This window comes from Saccostrea cucullata, unplaced genomic scaffold, assembly GCF_032062105.1.
Source record: "Saccostrea cucullata isolate Sc308-1 unplaced genomic scaffold, CSIRO_AGI_Scuc_v1 ctg287, whole genome shotgun sequence".
NCBI lineage: Eukaryota > Metazoa > Mollusca > Bivalvia > Ostreida > Ostreidae > Saccostrea > Saccostrea cuccullata.
The window spans coordinates 265,351-285,925 of record NW_026930709.1 but is presented as its reverse complement, the minus strand read 5'-3'; the positions used below and the strand labels follow the sequence as shown (position 1 = coordinate 285,925).

General features: G+C 29.8%; 2 protein-coding genes and 2 long non-coding RNA genes across 12 annotated transcripts; 3 read left to right on the top strand and 1 right to left on the bottom strand.

Moving 5' to 3' along the window:
- Positions 1–341: 341 nt before the first annotated feature.
- LOC134229757 (uncharacterized) lies at positions 342–5,573 on the bottom strand. 2 transcript variants are annotated; one of them, XR_009984227.1, is made up of 6 exons: positions 5,332–5,573; positions 3,435–3,500; positions 3,061–3,330; positions 2,421–2,523; positions 1,920–1,976; positions 342–1,484 (listed from the first exon to the last, which is right to left on the bottom strand). It is a non-coding gene; the product is annotated as an uncharacterized LOC134229757 (long non-coding RNA). The 2 variants fall into 2 exon arrangements; XR_009984226.1 differs by having other exon boundaries at positions 2,478–2,523; positions 5,332–5,570.
- On the top strand, positions 1,457–2,489 carry LOC134229758 (uncharacterized). Its single transcript, XR_009984228.1, has 2 exons — positions 1,457–1,535; positions 2,427–2,489. It is a non-coding gene; the product is annotated as an uncharacterized LOC134229758 (long non-coding RNA).
- On the top strand, positions 3,553–11,043 carry LOC134229755 (protein eiger-like). 8 transcript variants are annotated; one of them, XM_062711543.1, is made up of 5 exons: positions 3,553–4,126; positions 4,935–5,075; positions 9,043–9,112; positions 9,897–10,045; positions 10,437–11,043. In XM_062711543.1, the coding sequence occupies exons 1-5, from the start codon at positions 3,836–3,838 to the stop codon at positions 10,710–10,712; spliced, it is 927 nt and encodes a 308-aa protein (XP_062567527.1). In that variant the 5' UTR covers positions 3,553–3,835; the 3' UTR covers positions 10,713–11,043. The 8 variants fall into 8 exon arrangements, with proteins under 8 accessions (XP_062567527.1, XP_062567534.1, XP_062567530.1 ...); XM_062711550.1 differs by lacking the exon at positions 9,043–9,112 and adding an exon at positions 9,353–9,407 and having other exon boundaries at positions 3,554–4,126; positions 9,909–10,045; XM_062711546.1 differs by lacking the exon at positions 9,043–9,112 and adding an exon at positions 9,353–9,407 and having other exon boundaries at positions 3,554–4,126.
- Positions 11,044–13,757: 2,714 nt separating this feature from the next.
- LOC134229743 (uncharacterized) lies at positions 13,758–17,849 on the top strand. Its single transcript, XM_062711529.1, has 7 exons — positions 13,758–14,073; positions 14,345–14,393; positions 15,738–15,809; positions 16,183–16,266; positions 16,371–16,542; positions 16,676–16,771; positions 17,522–17,849. Exons 1-7 carry the CDS (start codon positions 13,825–13,827, stop codon positions 17,739–17,741), a joined length of 942 nt encoding a protein of 313 aa, XP_062567513.1. The 5' UTR covers positions 13,758–13,824; the 3' UTR covers positions 17,742–17,849.
- Positions 17,850–20,575: the final 2,726 nt, after the last annotated feature.

Below are 20,575 nucleotides of genomic sequence, written 5' to 3'. Positions count from 1 at the left end.
TTCTTGATGAATTTTGTATACATATTTTAATGAATTTTGATGTTTTGATGTGTCGTGCCGATTTCAATAAAGTTAGTAATAGTATAATTTTGCATTTCACAAGAACTACCGGTATGCAATTCTAGTGACGACCAGTTTCACAGTTATAAATAAAGTTTTTTTCAAAAAGTAAAGTATTGTGGCTTTTTATCTATTTTTTTTTTCACTATTTTAAATTCAAGCACAATATCTAAATGTATAAGAAACAGAAAAAAGTTTTTAAATTCCGAGTTGAAATGTTTTGGACCATTTTGTCCAATTTTTAAAAATCTTGTTCAGATACATTATGTAGATGTTGGTTTCCCATTTTCGCCTATATTCCTCCTATAGCCTCACCCACTTTAATTAAGGTAGTGCAAAGTTATTCAAAGCTTTTTTTTTGGTTGACACGTGTCGTGCCCTTTGCCCAACAACCATAAAAACCGCTGACTTGCCTTTTTTGTTACCTTGCCCTTTTGCGAATGCATGACATGAAAACAATCATTTTTCTTAAATAAAAAGTACACAGTTCGTTTATACTTTTCTTCTTGTGAGGAAAATATCCTAAATTTAAGGTTAGTAATAGTAAAAATTAAAAGGGAATATATTTGTGCATTGCTAAACTTACCTTTTTATAACTGTTGCATTATCTAACACTCTGTGCTTTACTCTGGTTTTCGAAGAATTGTTACACTCGAGTTTTTTCAAGGAAATATCCAGAGCAGGGATAGGAAAGTATGCTACTTATATAGAGTTTATTTATATAGATCAAAAATTCCATGGGGTAGATAGATGTGTATGTAAAAATAGAATTATGGACTTTTCCAAAAGTCTATAAATAGAAGGGGTTTACCCGAGTACTGTCCAGTTTAACGTATAAAGAACATTTCCTGCACAATTTTCTTCATTACGCCAAAAATTTCTCTGGGAAGAAGAAGGATATCTACACTGTAAGTAAAACTTAATCAGGTCATTTATTATTAAGTCTTAAACGCATTTTTGGGAATATATCCATAAAACTAAATTGTTGAAAATTTAAACATAGAATAGTAAAAAGTAAAATTAATGACAAACAATTCTGACCCAGTTTGCTATCCAATCAAATAATGCTCTCAGGAAGCCATTCCAAACAGAAAAAATTACAAAACTATGCTTTAAAGGTGTGCATATTTTAATTTGCTTCACTTAATCAGAAGAAATGACAAAATACACACGTGTTTGTGGCAAAACAATGGATATTGCTTGGTCAATTGGTCTATGTTACATAGAGATGTGCAAATCCCAGCCTTTGCATCACGAACCATTTACATTCTCCATTTAAACTGGTCTAGTTGCCTTTCCTTGTCATCGATGGCATCTGATTGACATTGTTTCGTTGAAAAACAAAACTTCTTTTTAAAAAAAATCCGCTACAAAGGATCATTTTAATTTCTTTCAGAGAAGATATGGAGGAACTGCACCGTTTGCTGTTGAGGAATAGAGAATACTCAAAAGAAAAACATGATCTCAATACAATGGTAAGATTCAAAAAAAGATACATTTTGAGAAACGCAATTTTTTTATGGAGGAAAAATATTCGTCGATTACTATTATTATGATATACAAACTAGGTTTGATTTGTTCATATTATTGGAATTAATGTACAAAGGGAAGGATGCAAGTTCTTTAGACTAAGTAAATCCATGTTATGAAAACAAATAAAATACAAATGGAAGTTAAGTACTGTATTTATGTATTTTGTTTGAAAGATATAAGGACAAGATATCACTTTAGATTCTTCTGGAATCTCTTAATATGATTTCATTATGTTGTGAAACAAATAATTATAAGGAAAATAAAGTTAAATTTTATGTATTTTTTTTAAAGATCAATTCTAAGACATTTTTTTGTTCAGAATCTACCTGAGTATAGGTTGTGTTGTGGTAATTGGCTCCATTTCACAACAAAGCTGGCCTATCCTGAAATATATGAATAAAACTAAACAATCAAACACACAAACAAGAACTACAACGTCAAGATTTTTTCAGGACTAAAATAACAATCCTTTTTAGTGTAAAATTACATTCATAATATGAAATTTTTGAGGCATCTGTAATCAAAATATGCAGTTCAATTAAGACCAGTCTTAAAAAATCAAGATTTATTTAACTTTCAATTAAAACCAGATTTGAGTATGCTTTAATTACTGAATTGGCATACTATATTAGTATGTTAAGTTGAAAATGTTTAATTTATGATTATATTACTCAGAGAAATTTCTTTATTACCTTTTTATGCTATTGTTTTCTTATTTAAAAGATTGCCAATTTTTACTTCGGAATTTAACACACTCGAAGTAGTCATAGGCAATGCAAAGTCTGTATTTTAGTTATTTCTTTTCTGTTACAAACTGTATATCTTACTTTCAGTTACTGCCTGGAATCTGGGTTTGAGATGGTTGGATGTTTATGAACACTTACTGTAGAGGTAAGGTACAAAGGTTGTCTTCTCTTGTCAAGCAATTTTCTGTAATAAATATATAAATGTAATATATAAATATTAGATAATGTATATTCTGTTTGTTGGATATCATTACACATTGAAATATATCTGCACATTTTCACTAGGAAACAAATAATTTATTTCATTCATTTTGAATGTGTATCTTTTTATTTACCTTCATGAATATTCTTTGATTATTTCTATAAGTGAATTGTTTCATTGAAATTTAAAAATAACCTGAATTGTAATAGAATATTTTTTTCTTTTTAAGATGAAATGCTTATTTGGATTTTAATTTAAATCCAGAGAGTTCATTTTCATTTGGCTAACAGAGAAGTACTTTAATAATTTTATGTTCACAAGAAAGATAACTCTATTTATTTCTTATTAAAAATCGGTTTGGTTGCTTATTGAGAATAAATATTTTCATTTTCACATATTTGGAAACAATTCAAAAAAGTTTATTAAACTTTGACATATTACGAAAAATCTAGACTGGAAAATCACTTCGTATGTGCGTGATTACATGACCTGCTTGTTCTAATATCTTGAAATAATTACAGGGGTGGCTTTCTATATTAGTATGTCAACAAGAACTGGGAGGTGACAAGGTCGCCAGGCCATCTCCAGGTTTTGTGCCAAAAACTAGGACCAACACAGAGTTCCGAGAATCTTCTCCAGTTCGTGGAAAAGGTACTGTCGCCTGTCAATCTGGTTTGATTGAACCCATAGCTCTCCTCCCTTCTCTAGGAACTGTAGAGGAATTGTTTCTCATATGCTTTAATTTCCATCCAGTTCGAATCCTTAAAGTACATTCCCATTATCTCTCACCTTAAAAATAGCATAAAGAACATGGTAAACATATGCTTAGAATTGAAATAAAAGAAAAGTATAGTTAAATTATTGTCACTATTTATGAATTTTCCTTCACTCACCTCACAGGACTTTGACAGACACGGGGCCTTAATCATGCAGATATGCATTTTTTGAAAACGGGTGACCTACAATGATACAAAAATATTAAAATAAAGAAAAATACATATATTTGCATTTAAAAATATGGAACAAAATGAGATAGATATAAATTCAAGGTCGTCCATTTATATGCTGCTATTTTGAAATCGGTCACCCTTGTCTTATTACAAAGGTTTTCTAGATACATGTCGGCCAATAATTTTATATTTAGCTCCCTGTCAAGTATACAATATGGCGCTAAACTCTGCATGTCTGAACTGTAGGATGAGTTTACGTGCATGTCGTCGTTAATTGCCTCATCCACAGCAGATGCGGTCGGAAATAACTTTTAAGACATTTCATTCTTTCATATTTCTGCAGAATGGAATACAAGTTGCAGAGGTTGGAACCAACTGTCACGATAGACAATCATAGCCAAGAAACGTGTCCAAAATGCAAACAAGTGCAGAAGAGATATTTCATTTGTGTATGTTTATTGTGTGTATTTTTTGCAGTAATTAACTTGATGGTCATTGTTTTTGTCTTAGGACGGTCAAACGATCGCAATGATTCGGACATTGTAAAGCAGCTCCATGCTTTGCAGGCACGAGTCCAAGACCTTGAAGAAATTAGCAGCAAATCTTTGTCGGTGACAAATGAAGCGCATCATAAGGTAAGCTGCACTATATTTAGTTAGTTTTTCAAGTTTAAATATAGATAATTCATGCTTAGCGAAATCATTCCTTTAAAATCATATTGCTTTTTGAAAAGATAAGCCTCCGTTGCTTTAGAAATGGAATAATAAGAATTTTATATTTGAGTGTATGGGGTTTCTTTTCTAATCTTTAAAAATAAATATGCAGACTTTCTAATTGTTCTTTTCATCAAATTCCATAGTGTCATGTAAATAAACAAATCAGAGTACCCCGTAACATACAATGTTTATAAATACACTCTCCGTAGCGTTTTGTCGCTTACATCAGTAAAGTGTACGTATAAAGCATCCTTCACTCTCACACTTGTTTCAGAAACAACCAAAACTCTCTGGTGCTGTTGCACCCATCACTAGTGCATAAACATTTAAGCTAGATAATAAGAGATGCTGCGTTAATCTTGAGGTTTCAAAGCGTACCAGGGAACCTTAGTTTAAAAGCAATAAAACGAGATCTATTAAAATCCTACTGATGTAATCAAATTAAACTTATTTCAGTGCCTGTCAAAATTAAATCTTTAAATGAAAGCATTATTTAAAGTACAGGGATATCTTAAAATACAAGAAAAAAATATTTTGAGGGAGGGGCATTTGGAGAGAGAGAGAGAGAGAGAGAGTAATGTCTTTTTCAGTTTGATGAGGAAATGTTGCAGAAGTTCTTAATTAAGATACTAGAACTAATCCTCTCTCTCTCTCTCTCTCTCTCTCTCTCTCTCTCTCTCTCTCTCTCTCTCTCTCTCTCTCTCATATCACATATATATTTTTTCAGCCTGAGAGTTTGAAGAATGAAGTATTCCATACTTCTACCCTGACAGAAATGCTGTTCGAAAGCCGGGTAAAACGAAATGCAGATAAAAGAAAGAAACCAAAACCAAACAAACAAAGGCATAAATCCTGCTGCAAGCGGAAGGTAGGAGAAAAATTCCAATCAATTAATTTATACATCATTTAAAAAAAAATGAATTTATCATTTATCAGGGTGACCATGATTGCTCAATTGTCTAAAAATACTATTTTCTTGTATTTAGTTATATGTCAATAAAAAATATGCCTTTTTTTCTACTTAACAAATAAATTTATCTTTTAATTAAGCATATATAAGCTCTTCTTCAAATGAAAAATTCGTTTAATCAAACTGAAAATCTGTTAAATTAAATTAGAATTACCTTAGGCTTGTATTGAAATGGTCAGATTCCACGCTGTTAATAAAGAGCGATCGTTGAAACTTAATAAATATAATTCCCAATCCTTAATTTCCCAGAAACCCTATGTTTATTTTGATTGCATGGGATCGACTTTAATATTTAGTGTTATCATCAAGATCTACATAACTTCCAGTTTCATACTTTTAATTCCAGGAATATGTGCTTGCTGGAAAAGATTGATTCAATGACGTGTTTATATTTTAATGATGACATTTTAAATTGCACAATAATTATCATAATTTTGTTTTAAACTACAGGAATTAACGTTCCTGTCACCAGCAGCAAAAGTCAGGGAATGCATCTTTTTTGCAACTTTTAAAATAAAATTTGATCTTAATATTGAGCAGAAATAACTTTATATGTATTGAATATATATCGATTCTAACAATTTCGAAGAGCCATCATATTTCATATGTTTACATAAATCGACGATTCAATTGGTTTAAATTACTAGCCAATGGAAATAAACTTCCTAGTTGAAAATAGACCTGTATAAAACAGAGATGGGCATTTAAAATTTGACCTGTTTCCGTTCATATCCTGAGGGTCCATGGTACCCTTGATGGAATGTAAATACCTGACGAAATTTACTGAATTCGGACATCAGATAATACCTCTGTGTCACCATGCCTTCTTGACTGGGTCAAGTACTCTTTGAACTTGCTAGCAAATGTACCATCTTTTAGCAAAATGGCTCTAATTTTAAAATATATGTTGTTAACTTTATTGCATTAAATGTTTACAAATTAAGCTGTGAATTTGTGCTTTCAATTAATTCTTTTGTGATGTAAACTATTCTTATGATTAGATGATATCATACAAGCAGAAAAATTTCTACCGTGCTGTTCTGGTGAATAAAGGAAAGAATATCAACGAAATCTTAAAAATTTAAAAAGAATATATATGAAAAAAATTAAATATTAGAAACATTTTGAATTGAGCCACACCTATGTTTTTATAATTTTGCTTTAAAAACATCAATTTTATTCTTTCAGTAAAAAAAACAGACACCAATTTTCTGTAAACGTAATTTTGAATTTTCTGTAAACGTAATTTGAAAACTACATGTACCATTTCGAATAATGTTTTAACTTAACTGTGTGTGAACTGTGCAAGAGAAGTGAAGCCAGATGCGCTAAATTATTACCATTAAAATAAAAATTAAAATTATTAGGATTTAAACAGTATTAGCAATATCATATTGAATTTTTTCCCGTTTTCCCTTGTCAAAATTTTAACTATACGGCATCTTTTGATATGCCCTGCGCTCTATATACATAACAATGGTATATAATGAGATTTGATTTTTTTCCCCCGTAATATTCATGTGAGCTAGAATTGCACATCTCTTTCATGAAAGAATTATAATTTTCCCTCTATTTTTAAAGATTTTTTTCTGTATTTTTGTGTATTTACTCTACGTATAATTATAATCATTTGAAAAGAAAGAGACAAGAAAAGTAAACTGTGCTTTTGTCAAATGCACGGGAATCGGTTTAGTTTATGTACAAAAATCTAATGTTTATATACAGTTAATTTGTGTTTTTTTTTACCTATATCCTTAGTTTAATAAATTATGAGTATTTTGCAGCTAAGTACTATTTGAGAATGAAATTTTAATGTGTCACTTGGTTCTGACTTTTAAAGGATCGGATGTCCTTTTTTCACAATAACATTTTATGTATAAACACAATTACGACAACATCTTGCAATTTTCCTGTAAATTAATTATTACATTTTATTTCATAGAATCATATTTTTAAAAACGACTTCAACATACATGATGAGCACTAACACATTTAAAATAACTTTTGAAACACATATTTTGGTTATTTTTAAGATCGATGCTGTGCATATAGAAGGGACAGGGGGCGAAAGTTATCCTGATTTTCCCAGGGGTAAATATAAGCATTTTGTTAATACTCAGTAGTTTTTATTGAAACTTTATTCTTCACATCTTCAAGATACTTTGAGCAATCATGGTTCTCAATTTTATTTACACTATAATCTCGTTTATATTTTTACAATTTTCATTTATCAAGAAATGAGATTTTTTTATGAAAATGATAGTTCGTTTATTTCTTTTGTAGTTTATCTTTAATTTATGCATTTAGAAACTTGAAAAACTTGTATTGATACGTATTATAATATTTCACTACGTCAGCTTATATTAAGAGTAAATATGATTATGAATATAGCTGAAATTTTGTATGCTGTGCTTGCATTCTTTATTGAATTAAACATGTTTTATTTGTAATAATATACACAATGGGATTGGGCACAAGTTCTTAAAACTTATTCTTTATTCTCGTATACGGAAAGGCGACAATAATAATGTTTGGGTAGAAGTACTAGTACTTTAGATAGGATGACAAATATATCATATGTAAATAGAGTACACAATATATTTTAAAATTTAAGGTAAAAAGGTGTAAATTTACAATTAAAATAAAAGTAACTATATGTACAGATAATCAGCATGAAATATTAAGAAAATATGCAAAACAACGGTCTTTAAGCACCAACCTATAAATGCCAACGTTTGATTCTGCAATGCGTTCAAATGTTCCATAGGAAACGCATAACATTTGTGTGATAACACACGTATCAATAATTGATTCTGGAAACTATGAATCCAAGTCTTTATATATTTGAAAGGAGTCAATGAATCACATGATTCAAAATAAAAGTGAACGTCAAGTATGAGATATTTTACAAATTTTCAAATGCATGTCATCGAGAGATATTATATATGCCCTTATTGATTTTTTAGAACTGTCATTCTGAGAAACTATAGATGGAAGCAATTAATCAAATATTTCTCTATTTTTACTGATTTTGCTGCGTCATTTTATAAAAACAATTAAATGACCTTGTATTTTTTTACACGGGCATAGCCGTTACTAATTTATTGATATCAACTTACATATTGTTAGTAGGTGGGGTCTTCATGTGTTGTTCTTTTTCAAAGTTGTTAGTGCAAACCTTTTGTGTTAAAGTCATTTGGTTCATATTTTTATATAATTTATATCTAGGCTACTCATATTTTATGTAGACACGAAATAGATTTTTTCAGACAACAAACTTTCAAACCAACCTGATAAATTTATGTATAAAAATGCTGATACTGTATTATATTACTTTCATCACAAGGAATTAAAAAAATTAGTTGTACAATTTATTAATAAGATACCTCTTAATTGAAAGTTAAATATTATATGAAATTTTTGATTTCTTAGCCTGTGAATATGGTATAGATTAAAGGTGCTGAAAAATAAAGATTTTGTCACGGTAATGGCCTTTTCTCTTTGGTCAAAACAATAGTCAGTGATACAAATTCTATTTATTCAATTTTTATTTTTTGCTTTAAACCTACCGGTAGTATTTATCTGTATTCTAAAATATAAGATGTTTTCGTATTTCACGTTAATCTGTCGGGTAGGTAAAATTATTTATTTTAATTAAATTTCAATCAAAATGAATTATATTTTAAATATTTACTCTCAAGTACGAGGTAAATCTGTTATTGGTCGATATATTTACATGTATGCTAGATCACACATAAAAAATTTCAGGGACAAATTCAACACGGAAATTAATTAATAAACATGGGATAATCTGAGCTCTCGGGGCTGCAATCCTGAAATTTTATATAGTTAATTCTAATTGTAGACTGTAGAAGCTATCCAGGTTGAGGGCATGGTAGAAATAAACAATGAACCAGTTGACCACTGGGCTTACGGTAAATCTAGTCATATTTCCTTTTGTAGTTAACAGGGCTGCAGGTGGTTGGGTGTCAGGACGAACATAGACCTAATGGTAATGCCACATTGTGAAGTCATTTTCTTGTACGCAAATTCCTTAAAACAATGCATGGCTACTGTGCAGGGGGATCTATACTTAGATGTGTGCATTAAAGCTAGAATAGTGAATGGCTTATGATAAACTGGTTGTGACAATCTTGTCACCCTTATTTTTCTAGAGTGTTGTGCTTCCCGCTTTGCATTCATCTGGGAGAGGCGGTTACCATACCGACGGTAATACATGCCTTAAATATGAAAATCACACATATTAAAGTCAAAGTTAGCTTAAGTTTTTTTTTTTTTAAGGATGCCCATTTTTCTTTATGTTTTGTCTTCTTTTTATTTCTGGGGAAAGAACTTGCATATTTATTCGATAATATTTAGATGCATGAAGAAAAGTGTTCTTAGAAACCAAGAGCGAATGTAATTTGTAATAGCTTTAGATAATTTTTTAATACTTTTTTCCTATTTGTTTTGCTTTAATTTATTTTAAAAAACTTCCTTTATTACTTAATTAGTGTACAAACTAATCTATTTAATTAGTGATAACCTGTGAAAAAATCCCACTGTTTTTGGTCCATTGCAACATAATTCGCTACAATTTTAATTTTGTTTTATTTTTGAAACACATTCTCATGATTTCTCAAAGTATCAATGTTTCAAGTAATTTAAATAAAATCACATTTTTGTCATTCTATCTAAAAGGAAGATCTTCATTTACAGAAAATCTTTCAGGAACATTCCACAAGTTTGAATATGCAGACTGGTTTTTCAATCAACCCCATAAAGCAAAAGAAAAACAGTTTGAACTAAACTTCCCAAATGGAAAACTGACAGTGAAGCAATCTGGGCTCTATCTTTTGTATTCACAGGTTAGTATTACCAGTACAGGCATTCTGAGGCACTTTAAAAAGGTCGATCTTGTTTATAATCATTGTTTTACATTTACACATACTAACAAATAATTCTCGAGAGGGTCTTAAAAAACATACAATCTATCAATCAAAACTTACACACACAAAAAACAGTCGCTGATTAGCAAATGGCAACTTATGGTTAATAAAATTTCTAGCTGTAATGCTAGAATTAATGCATTTTTTAAATGATGTTTGATTAGGTTCAAATATTTAAAAACTTTAAAAATTAACCCTTTTCATATTAACTTTTTAAAAATATATTTTATTAAAACTATTGATATATAAGGGAATATTTTTTGCCAATTGTTTATTAGCACTTAAAACAGGTGCTGGCTTCTTATTACAGATAACGTTAAAGGGAAATGGAACACACGGTTACCACGTCATAAGAAACGATAAGTCTCCTATTCTAGCGTGTTATTCAAATAACATGATGTTGCATGACGAAGACAAGACATCCTGCTTTACCATGGGAATGGTGAAACTAGATAAAGGTGATACAATTGAAATAAGACATATTTCTAAAGCTGGGATCCGAGCTGTCTTTACATCGAATGCTTCTTTCTTTGGACTGATTAAAGTTGGAGTTTTCAACAAAAAAGGAGTTGTATTTGCTGTTTAGCGTATTTTGTTAAAGGAATTCACTTGACAAGCACTTCCACATTTCTTGAGAAATTATTCAGTCATATAAATTTCATTAAATGGCAAAGTCAAACTCGATCTCATTGTGAAAGATTCGTAGGAAAATGGAAGTGAAATTATTAGATGTAAATACTTAAATTCTACCTCACTTTTTCATTTTGTAAATACGGCATTTTAATACTAGTATAACTATAAAATTATAAATCATTATACTGTATGTATTACGGTTTGTAATGGTTGTAAATATCAATTATATAGTTTAAACATTATTTGTACTGTTTTTATTGTTGTTTTAATGAATAAATTTTCAAACAGGCGATTCTCTTATATTTTAAAATTATTTAATTTTTTTAAAAAATATTTCATGACTTTTATGATTTTTTAAAAATAAATTCCAGGTATTTTAATTTGTAAGGGGTCTACATTCAAATAAAGAATTCGAAAACAAAAACATATAATAGATATTATAGAAAAAGAAAAATATAAATATATACAACCCAACAATAACAACAAAACGTCAGTTATCGGTCTAAAATACATGTAATTTATAAGCAGTGAAAATCTGCTAAGTACGCCAAAAACCCCGGATGTTCTAGAGGTGAGATCAAGTGGTTAAGCATCCCCTCTTGACAGATCACAAACGCATCGGGTGCAGAAACAACGCATTTACAGACATAATTATCCATTTCAAGTCGATGGAAAACCTTCGGAGTGCTGCAGAACAATAGCCGAGAAGTGTGGTAATCAGATGTGGATACCTAAAAAAAAAGTCCCAACAACCTCTTATGAAATTTATTTCTACTTATTGGAATAACATCAAAACGTACCATTTTTATTATTATTTGTCAATTCTTTTTAATTTGTTAAATCATTCTGATTGATACACTAATGTTCTAAATTGGGTATTAAAAATCTGATTTGGGACATACATATATACTAAGAGATCAAAATAAAATATATTTTTGTTTTAACTTGTACCCCTTCATGAGCAGATACATTGTTTTAATTAATTGACACATAATTTACTCAAAAACTTCTACATCAAATCACTTGCTGTGGCCTTTTTAATTGAAAAATTAAATTAAGTGAGTGGTAAATCCGTTTATTAATAGTTTTAAAAAGTTGATTCATAGTTAGCTATTTTCATAGAAGAAGACGTTACTGAAAACCTATAATAACAACTTTCTTATCAACTTTCTTTTGGCATCCGCCTTTATTTATGTACATGTACCAATATACCATTATCACCCAAATATAGAGTTTATATCTCCCAGTTGATTCGATACACAAGACGCAGTTCTGAAATATTTTCGTATAAACAATTTCTAAACGAGGAAAGTAATTGAGAAAAAAGTTTTTGAGATGGGAATATCAGCAGTACCGTTTATTATTATTATTATTCAGTTCTTTCGATTTTGCCAGAATATGATCGAGATACCGGTAATATATCTTGCAAATTCAACCAAAACCGGAAAAAACACATATGCCGGCCAAAACCGGAGAAATATATTTCTCTATTTTAGTTATTTAGTTAAAAAAATCATTTACCTCATTTATGTGAACATATTTCCAAATTAAACTCAACCTATCAACCCAATACTGCTCAAGCTAAGTACATAATAGTGTAAAACAGACCAAATGTTTTTTTATTCAAAAAAGGTATACAAATACTTGATGTTTTTGAATTTAAAAATTATGTTTAACAGCAATGACGATGTCATTAATATTGTCGATACTACAATGTAACCGAATATTTCTAAAAACAGATATTTTAACACTGTAATTGTGATGTTATATTTCGTTGTTGAACAGATCCATGAAATTAGCCATTGAAATAAGAAATATATTTTTCATTTGATTAGGCAATGCTTTTGTCCACGAAATTAGGTATATCCTTGAAAATGTCTGTTGTATTAAAAAAGACGAAAATTGATACCAATGATGAAATCACAGTATTTTACAGGAAATGTAACAAAAGAGGATTTTTTAAAAAATGTAGTGTTTGATATGCCGCAATAATTCTTTAAATACCGACTATAACTGTTAAGGTTTCACTCTTCATTTGGGGTAAACATGTAACTTCATACTGTACTGATGTTGCCACAAATATTGTTGAATAATTAATGATTGTGGTGCTTTATATACAATATTAAAAAAATACGAGATGTAAAATAAACCACACATTTTCTATTTTGTCGGACTAATAAAACAAACTCATTTGCTTGTAAATCTTTTTTGTTTACAGTTTCAATAAAGGACCTTCAATCTACGTTCAAATACGGTTCTTTGGGTCACCTACATTTTTGTAACCTTTACTGATAAAAGTTGTTTGTATACAAAAGAATATGAACATTCGTTCGAGAAACATTTGGTAGGCAAATACACATATTGCACCACTAGCACAGATTTGCTTTCACTATATCATAGAATACATGTATATGCAAGTTCTTTATTTTATGACTTCTGAATGTGCGTATTTTAGCCATGACCAGCATGTGTGTATTGTATGCAAAGAAAGTGGTTCATGTTTGTTTTAAAAGGTTTTTGTAAACAAAATAATTCAAACAACCTTCTGAAAAGAGTTTTAATACCCAAAAATGGGCATTACAGCCATATATTTTTCCCATAACATGCAAGTTCCAAACATTGGAAACTTTTGATAAAGCGTATTCAAAAAAAAAAAAAAAGATATGACCTTCCAAAATGTAGTATGTAAAGAACTGCAGTTCGTTTTTGCAAAATAGAGAAAAGCCATTCCGTAGTTGTAAATTACAATTCTCTAGTACTGATGTTCTCGACTTTATTAAGTAAAACCTTCATTAAGTGATACAACAAATGTGCAGCTGCAAACTGAAAAAAAAACCATAGTAGTCAATATTTTTGCAAAGTCATGTTGTTCACTAATTTGTAAAAAAGCTATATGTTTTGAGATTGCAAAGTTCATAAATAGCTATGCCATTTGAACAGAGGGGCGGAGAGTGAGGCGGTCCTCTGTCTCTTTAGAAAGACTATCATTTCCCTACATTCTCATAGGGTTCGAGAGTTAAAGCAAAAAAGTGAAACAATTGAGAAGGGAAAATCCAAACCCAAAAATGGAGTACATGTTTGCACAGAAAAAACCTAATTGTTCAAGTGTTTATTCATGTAGCCATGCGGGTTGCAAAAGGGCTTTGATCTTACTGTCTTGCGCAATATGCATTCTTATTATCTGGAATATTTCTTTGCAGTATCAAGTTTACATGCTTTCAGTAAGATTGAATGGATGCACACAGAATAGGGAAAAGAAAATACAAATGCTTAATGAAATGAAAAATTCCTCAACGGAAAATAACAGGATTAAGGTATTGTTTGTATTATGAGTGTTTTTATTTATACCATTTTATATTTAGAATGTAACCTTATTAAATGAAATATTAATTTCGTGTTTTTCAAGTTCTTGCTTTTATTTTACTTTACTATTTACTATGCAAAATTCAAAACTTATTAGGTACTTGAATTTTTTTAAAAAATTTGATTCATCTTTCTCTTTTTAAAATGAATTGGAACAATATTCCTCCAAAATTTGTTAACCATTAAATCTACTGATAATATTAAAGAAATATTTTCTTTTAGAGTATGTCCCTACCACTGTTATTCAGGGAACGTCGCAGTAATAGGATGAGTATGAAAATATTTAATTAGAAAGAGGAAATCGTTAAAAGGGGGACGCTTTACATGTAATACATGTATACTTATCTCTACCTGGGTCAATATCAAAATGTTATATAGGAAATCTAAGTAGGATATAATTTTATTTCCTGCTTGTGTCCTTGGTGCTTTGTTTCCTTAAACAAAATCAAATAAACAAATATTATTTAACATAAATAAAATAGCAGTTTCCTACATAATGCAAGTGAAAATTTGTTGTTATATAATCATTCTGGAGATTTTAAGGCAATTTCTATGACCGGAAAAGCAAATACAATACAAATAAACTGGAATGCATCATATCAAAAACATTTTTTACTTAATAAAAAATTATAGACTTCAATGCAAGTCAACATACAGTTCTTGGGACTTATGTCAATCAATACTGACTGAAGACCTATAATGAAATAATCACCGAGATTGCAAAGTCTCAACATTTTCTGTATCTAGGTCAATACAACTTGACAAGAATTAACTGTTTACTGAAGTCCATATTTAGATATTATAAAGATGCTAAAGTAAATAATATGCCGCAATCCTAGCTGACTGTTATAATATGACAGTGGTAAAACATGCTTCCAACACAATGATGTCACATGTACAGTACTTTCGTAAGATCTCTTCAAGTGTGATTCATGTGATACTATATTCCGCGAACGCGCTAAAATGTATGTATCAAAGAAGGAAGAAATCACGTGAAGTTTTTTTCTGCCAATGAAAATTACGAAAATTATCTTATGTAAATAACTTGTTTGAAAATGTTTTATCCTTAATGCAGTGACTTTTGGTCCTATATTATTTTTTATATCAATTATTACTTCAAATGACATCACAATACCTTTACATGATACTGGCGGTCGAATAAGTTACATTTATTAACAAAGATGTAAAATCATGCAATAGCTATCCATGTATAACGTGCTAAAAATATATTGGTTTATGGTTAGATGTGATTTTTATCACATCCATTGTTTTTCCAATCCCAAGTTAAAGTTAGGTTGAGGGACTGGAAACACTTAGCCCATTGAACAAAAATCATTTGTACCCACAACAATTGTGATGGTGTATTAAAAAAAGAAATAAAAGGTATTTCCGACAAAAAATGAAGGGCACATGTGCTTCAAAAAGTAAAATTTTCGGAAATATAATTTTTACAGAAAATAATTATTTTTCGTATCTGGAATTCAAACGGTAAAACCTCTTTAAAAAAACTCTATACAAAAGTTTACTTTAGGTATATTTTGAATTGTAATAAATTTCTCAATGATGAGACACAAACATACATTTTGTAAAAGGACTTATCTGTTGTTCTATTCAGGGTTAAGGAGAAGAGTTACAGCAGTTGAAAACCGATTTGCAGAGCTTAACTGTACCATTAAGATCATTAAAGGTACGCTTCAATAAAGAGGCTGGGGGTGGCAGCCATTTTCAGACTATTTCGATCTCCTTTAAAGGAGAGCTCTATATAAAGATATATAAAAATGATCAAATTTTAAAACTAAAATGTATGAATTTTTTCTTTGCCAATTGATACTTGACAGCTTAAGATACCGCATCAAAAAAAAATAAGTTAAATCTGGTGGTTAATTTGTGGTTAATTTGTTGACCCCCAGCCTTCTAAATTCATATGGTTAAATTCTGCTTTATTCTTTCTTGAGAATTACAGTCATCCTTCTATCCATACATTGCTTTGAATTTATATTTCCTGTTTATTCTTTAAAACAAGGATGCTTCTTTTAGAAGTTTTCGTTTATTTCATGCAGCTGCCATTTTAAAGAGAGTGGTGCATCTGGCCATGAGTAACACCATGGATAGTACGTTATTGTACAGTAGGGTAGATAACATTGGTGAGACATCCATATAATAAAAGAATAACTCAATAACATAAATGGAGGTGGATAATCTCTTGTAGTCCAACAAAATACATTCATTTGTATAATTTTGTCTTTAGCTAATTGTTCAAGCAACGCAGGTTGTTTGAGATGGGACAATCCGCTGGAAGAATTCAGAGACTCGTTCAATTTCATTAAAGATGGGTACAACTTGCCTGTAGCAATAAAAATTACCAGCCCGGGAATATATAATGTTTATGCACAACTTGCAATTAGTGGGCCAGAGTTGAGGTATAAAATACAATTATGTATCTTACATGTATTAAACATTTCTTTTTAAACTCTTCAATTCATTAGATTTTATATATTGATTTGAGACGAACACGAAAATACAATCATTTATCAAATTAATTCATTTTTATAGCAATAGCTATGACCCAACCGTAGGATTTGAGATTGTGCAGGTTCGAGGACTACGCGAAAATACTCTATCAAAAGGCATTGTCACCCAGGATCAAAGGTACTATATGATCTTCACAAGAGTTTTGTATAAACATAATGAATTGAAATCTTTAAACAAATAAGTGAACAGGACATAAAACTCGGACCCGTGGAAATTCCAGGTTTGGGATCTGATGCCTTGGAGTAGTAAACATCCCTGTTGACAGGTCACACCCGCAATGAGCCCTTTCTATCAATCAGGTAAACGGAACTATCCGTAATTTACTGTAAAATCACATATTTTCGTCGGGAAAAAAATCCTATAAACAAAACAAATAAGTGAACATTGAGTAAAAACTCTTGGTTCGGTTTGGATTAATTCGTGGATGAAGAATTGTTGAGTAGTTATGTATTTAATACTTTACATTTCGTGGTGGACATGAATTCGTGTGTCACTTCATACAGTTTTATTATGAAAACAAAGGCCTGACAAATGGTATGGAACAAGTTAGCCAAACTGTTTTCTCTCCTTGTACATAATGTCGATAGAATGACCTTGCCAGCATAAACAATCTATCATTATGTAGAATACTGTCCGGTGTCCTATTATTCTTAGGCCATTATTTACATACTGAATTTTAAAGAACAAGGAGCACATGGCGGGTGTGACAGGTCAACAGGAAATACATCTGATCCCACCTTCATGTTTTTAAGGGTCTTCTGTTTTTGCTTTGCTACTGATTTGTATTCGTTAAATGGACTTTTGAGCTATATTACTGTCCCCTTTATCTTCATACTAGTATTTCATAACATATGTTATTCCCTCCAGAGGTCGCTCTTACCATACTATAAACCGTAAACCAGTCGACACAGTCCTTACTCAGGGAACCTTCAAGTTCTACTGCGATGATGCGATATATGTAAGACTGCTGAGAGATACAGAGATTTCTTATAGGAGTGACATCTCATATTTTGGTATTCAACAAGTAAATCCAGCAACTAATCTTGAATATGAAGACCACAGTTGCGATCCTTTACATTCAAACTAATGCAACCACTCATAAGAATTTAAAGTGTTTTTGAACTTGTTGTTAATTTTGAGAAATTAAAACAATAAGATCGATCGATTTTTATAAATGATAGGTAAATTGCCATTTTTTTTCAAAAAGGACGATATTCAGAAGGTTTATTTTTTAAGTTTATTTTAAGTACTATTTTTAATACTAGCAATTTTTCTAATTTAAAATCATGCATTTTAGTTCTCCCATCATACATCCAGTAGAGTTTGTGCACAGATGATTTTCTTTTGTTTAATAATTAAAACAATTTTGGGTGCTATCCATTTGGAATTCAATTTTTGTGTAAAAAAATAAAAAATAACAAGAGTGTTTTTACAATATACCAAATGTAAATTGATAACATGATACTGTAAAATCGGTTACAGAGAAACTTAATTATGAAGTACATGTAATTGGTTCTCGAGATTCCTTATGAGTACTGTAGCAAAATTTCCACTTTGTTGTTTCAAATTAAGATAAAGAGAATCTCGGTTATATGAAAGCAAAAATTGAAGTCTAAATGACTTTCTCAATTAACAAATTTTACTGTATATAATATTTTCGAGAGAATTAAAAGTAAATAAAACAATTGGAAAAAAAAATTTCCGAAAACAATTCGAAAAAAAAGATTTTTTTCCGAAAATTTACAAACCTTCTACGTTTATTTTTTCTTGGATATATGTCAAATTGAAAACATTTCATTTCAGATTACAATTGATTTTCCCTTCAATTTTTGGCTTTTATTTGTGCTTTAAGCAATGTTGACCAATGCCGAGAGTGTGAATGTGGTTTTAAACCCCTTTGATTGTTTATATTGGTTTTTTTTTCTTGAAGAACAATGCACGTCAATCAACAGCCTTTGTCATCCTATATGTATATTGGTAATTCATATTATTTGTTATTTTGATGGATAATTATTTGTCCATCATAAGCCCTTTTTTATAATTTCAGACTACTTGGTTTTGCATGTCATATGGCCAGTATTCATAAATATTCACTGTAAATATATATATAAATGTTTGTTTGTTTTTATTGTTGTTCTTGTATTTGTTATTATATTAATGTACAAACAATATTTTTTACGATTTGTACATATGAAAATTATATATTTTTTTTATAATATTTTCTTTTAAAACGTAAAATGGCAGTTTGTCTTTCTTTTGTATTGGAGATCAATTTGTATGTATTAAATTTTTGCTCCGGCCTATTTGTCATGTTTGCCAAATTACAATAATATTAATCAAAACTTATTTATTTACAGGTACACAATATCTCTAGAGTAGTTTAAAGTCTCTGAATAATTAAAGAAAAGAACTGTTTAACATAGTGCAATATTAAGCTAAAATACGGAGAAAAATTTCTAGGACATGTTTATTAAAGCAATTTCATTTTTTGTAGAATTCACAGCAGTACACAAATTAAGTGATTTGAGCATTTATTATACCATTAATACAATTTGCAAGTTATTCATATATGTATACAAATTAAATATACATATATTCTTCTAAGGAAATAATGATCGATAAAATCTCAATGTCCATGATAAATAATCATATACATATATACTGAACATGCTATCTATTAGTGCCCTACATTTGACTGTTAGAATGGCAATATTGTATATAAACGTACGTAACGTTTTAATTTTTTTTTTTTGAAATTATACATGTACTAATTAAATAACTTAAAAGTTTTGTTTTTTTAAATATGTACATGCTTTTGTTTTTAAAACATGTTTTTGTTTTGTTGTTTTGAAAAGGTTTCTAAATAAAAGTTAAACTGGGTATATGGTGTTTAGGAGGTGTTTAGTTGCTGCCTTAATTTAAATTTTAAAAGTATATTTACTTATATGACTTGTAAATTAACATGTAAAAGATTTAAAAGATCCTATTTTTAATTCGTTCCCGTAAATTGTTTAACTTAAAATAGGAATGGTAAAAGTTTAAAATCTAGCACTGCAGGAACTATATTTTTGGTCGGAACGGCGGTGTATGAAAATACCTCCTTTAAACAAAATTAATTAAGTTAGATTTTTAAGCAATCAAAGATTAAAAGAAATTTCCTAAAATGACTGAAATTTATGAATATGGACTAAAATTTTCAATTACATCAAATAGATATAAATTTCTAAACAAACTATTAACTTGTAAGTTTATGAAAGCTTCCAATTTAAGAACCGGTTTTAGCAAAGCACCAATAAAAAGTATATTCCCTTTCATATTAAACGACCAAATCTTTTTATCTTTTAATATTTTTGTATTTTTATATCACAACATCACCTTATATATAAATAAGACAAATTAAACATAAATGCATATAAGAATAGGTATTATACCTCATTATAAATATTCTAAACAACGTGTTATCTGCTTGGTTCTAAGATATCACGTGATCGGGCCGTAAAACTTCATATTTCCCGGCCGTCAGCATGCTTTTCATCATATTCCACCTCTTCGGATACTTAGTGCATTTTCCCGCAAAATTTATCGTTCGTTTAAAGAAAACTCCCGAGAGTATAGTAGACGTCACAATGATCTGGTTTACGTCATAAAATTGATGATAATGTGTTGACCAAAGAGTTTTAGTAACGTTTTGTTAAAAATGAAAAAGAATTTGAGAGCGGTGCCGAATTTGAAAGTTTATGTTTATTTAAGTACAGGTCTCTGTAAGAATCAGACGAAAGGTGAATCATGAGGGTTCTCAGAATTGGATGATTTTACACACATAGGTTTCTCTTACACTATGAACCACTTATGTAAAATGAAAATTATTTTGGGTCCTGGTTACTATGGAAACATGGCCAAAGAAATTTTCCCTAGCAACCG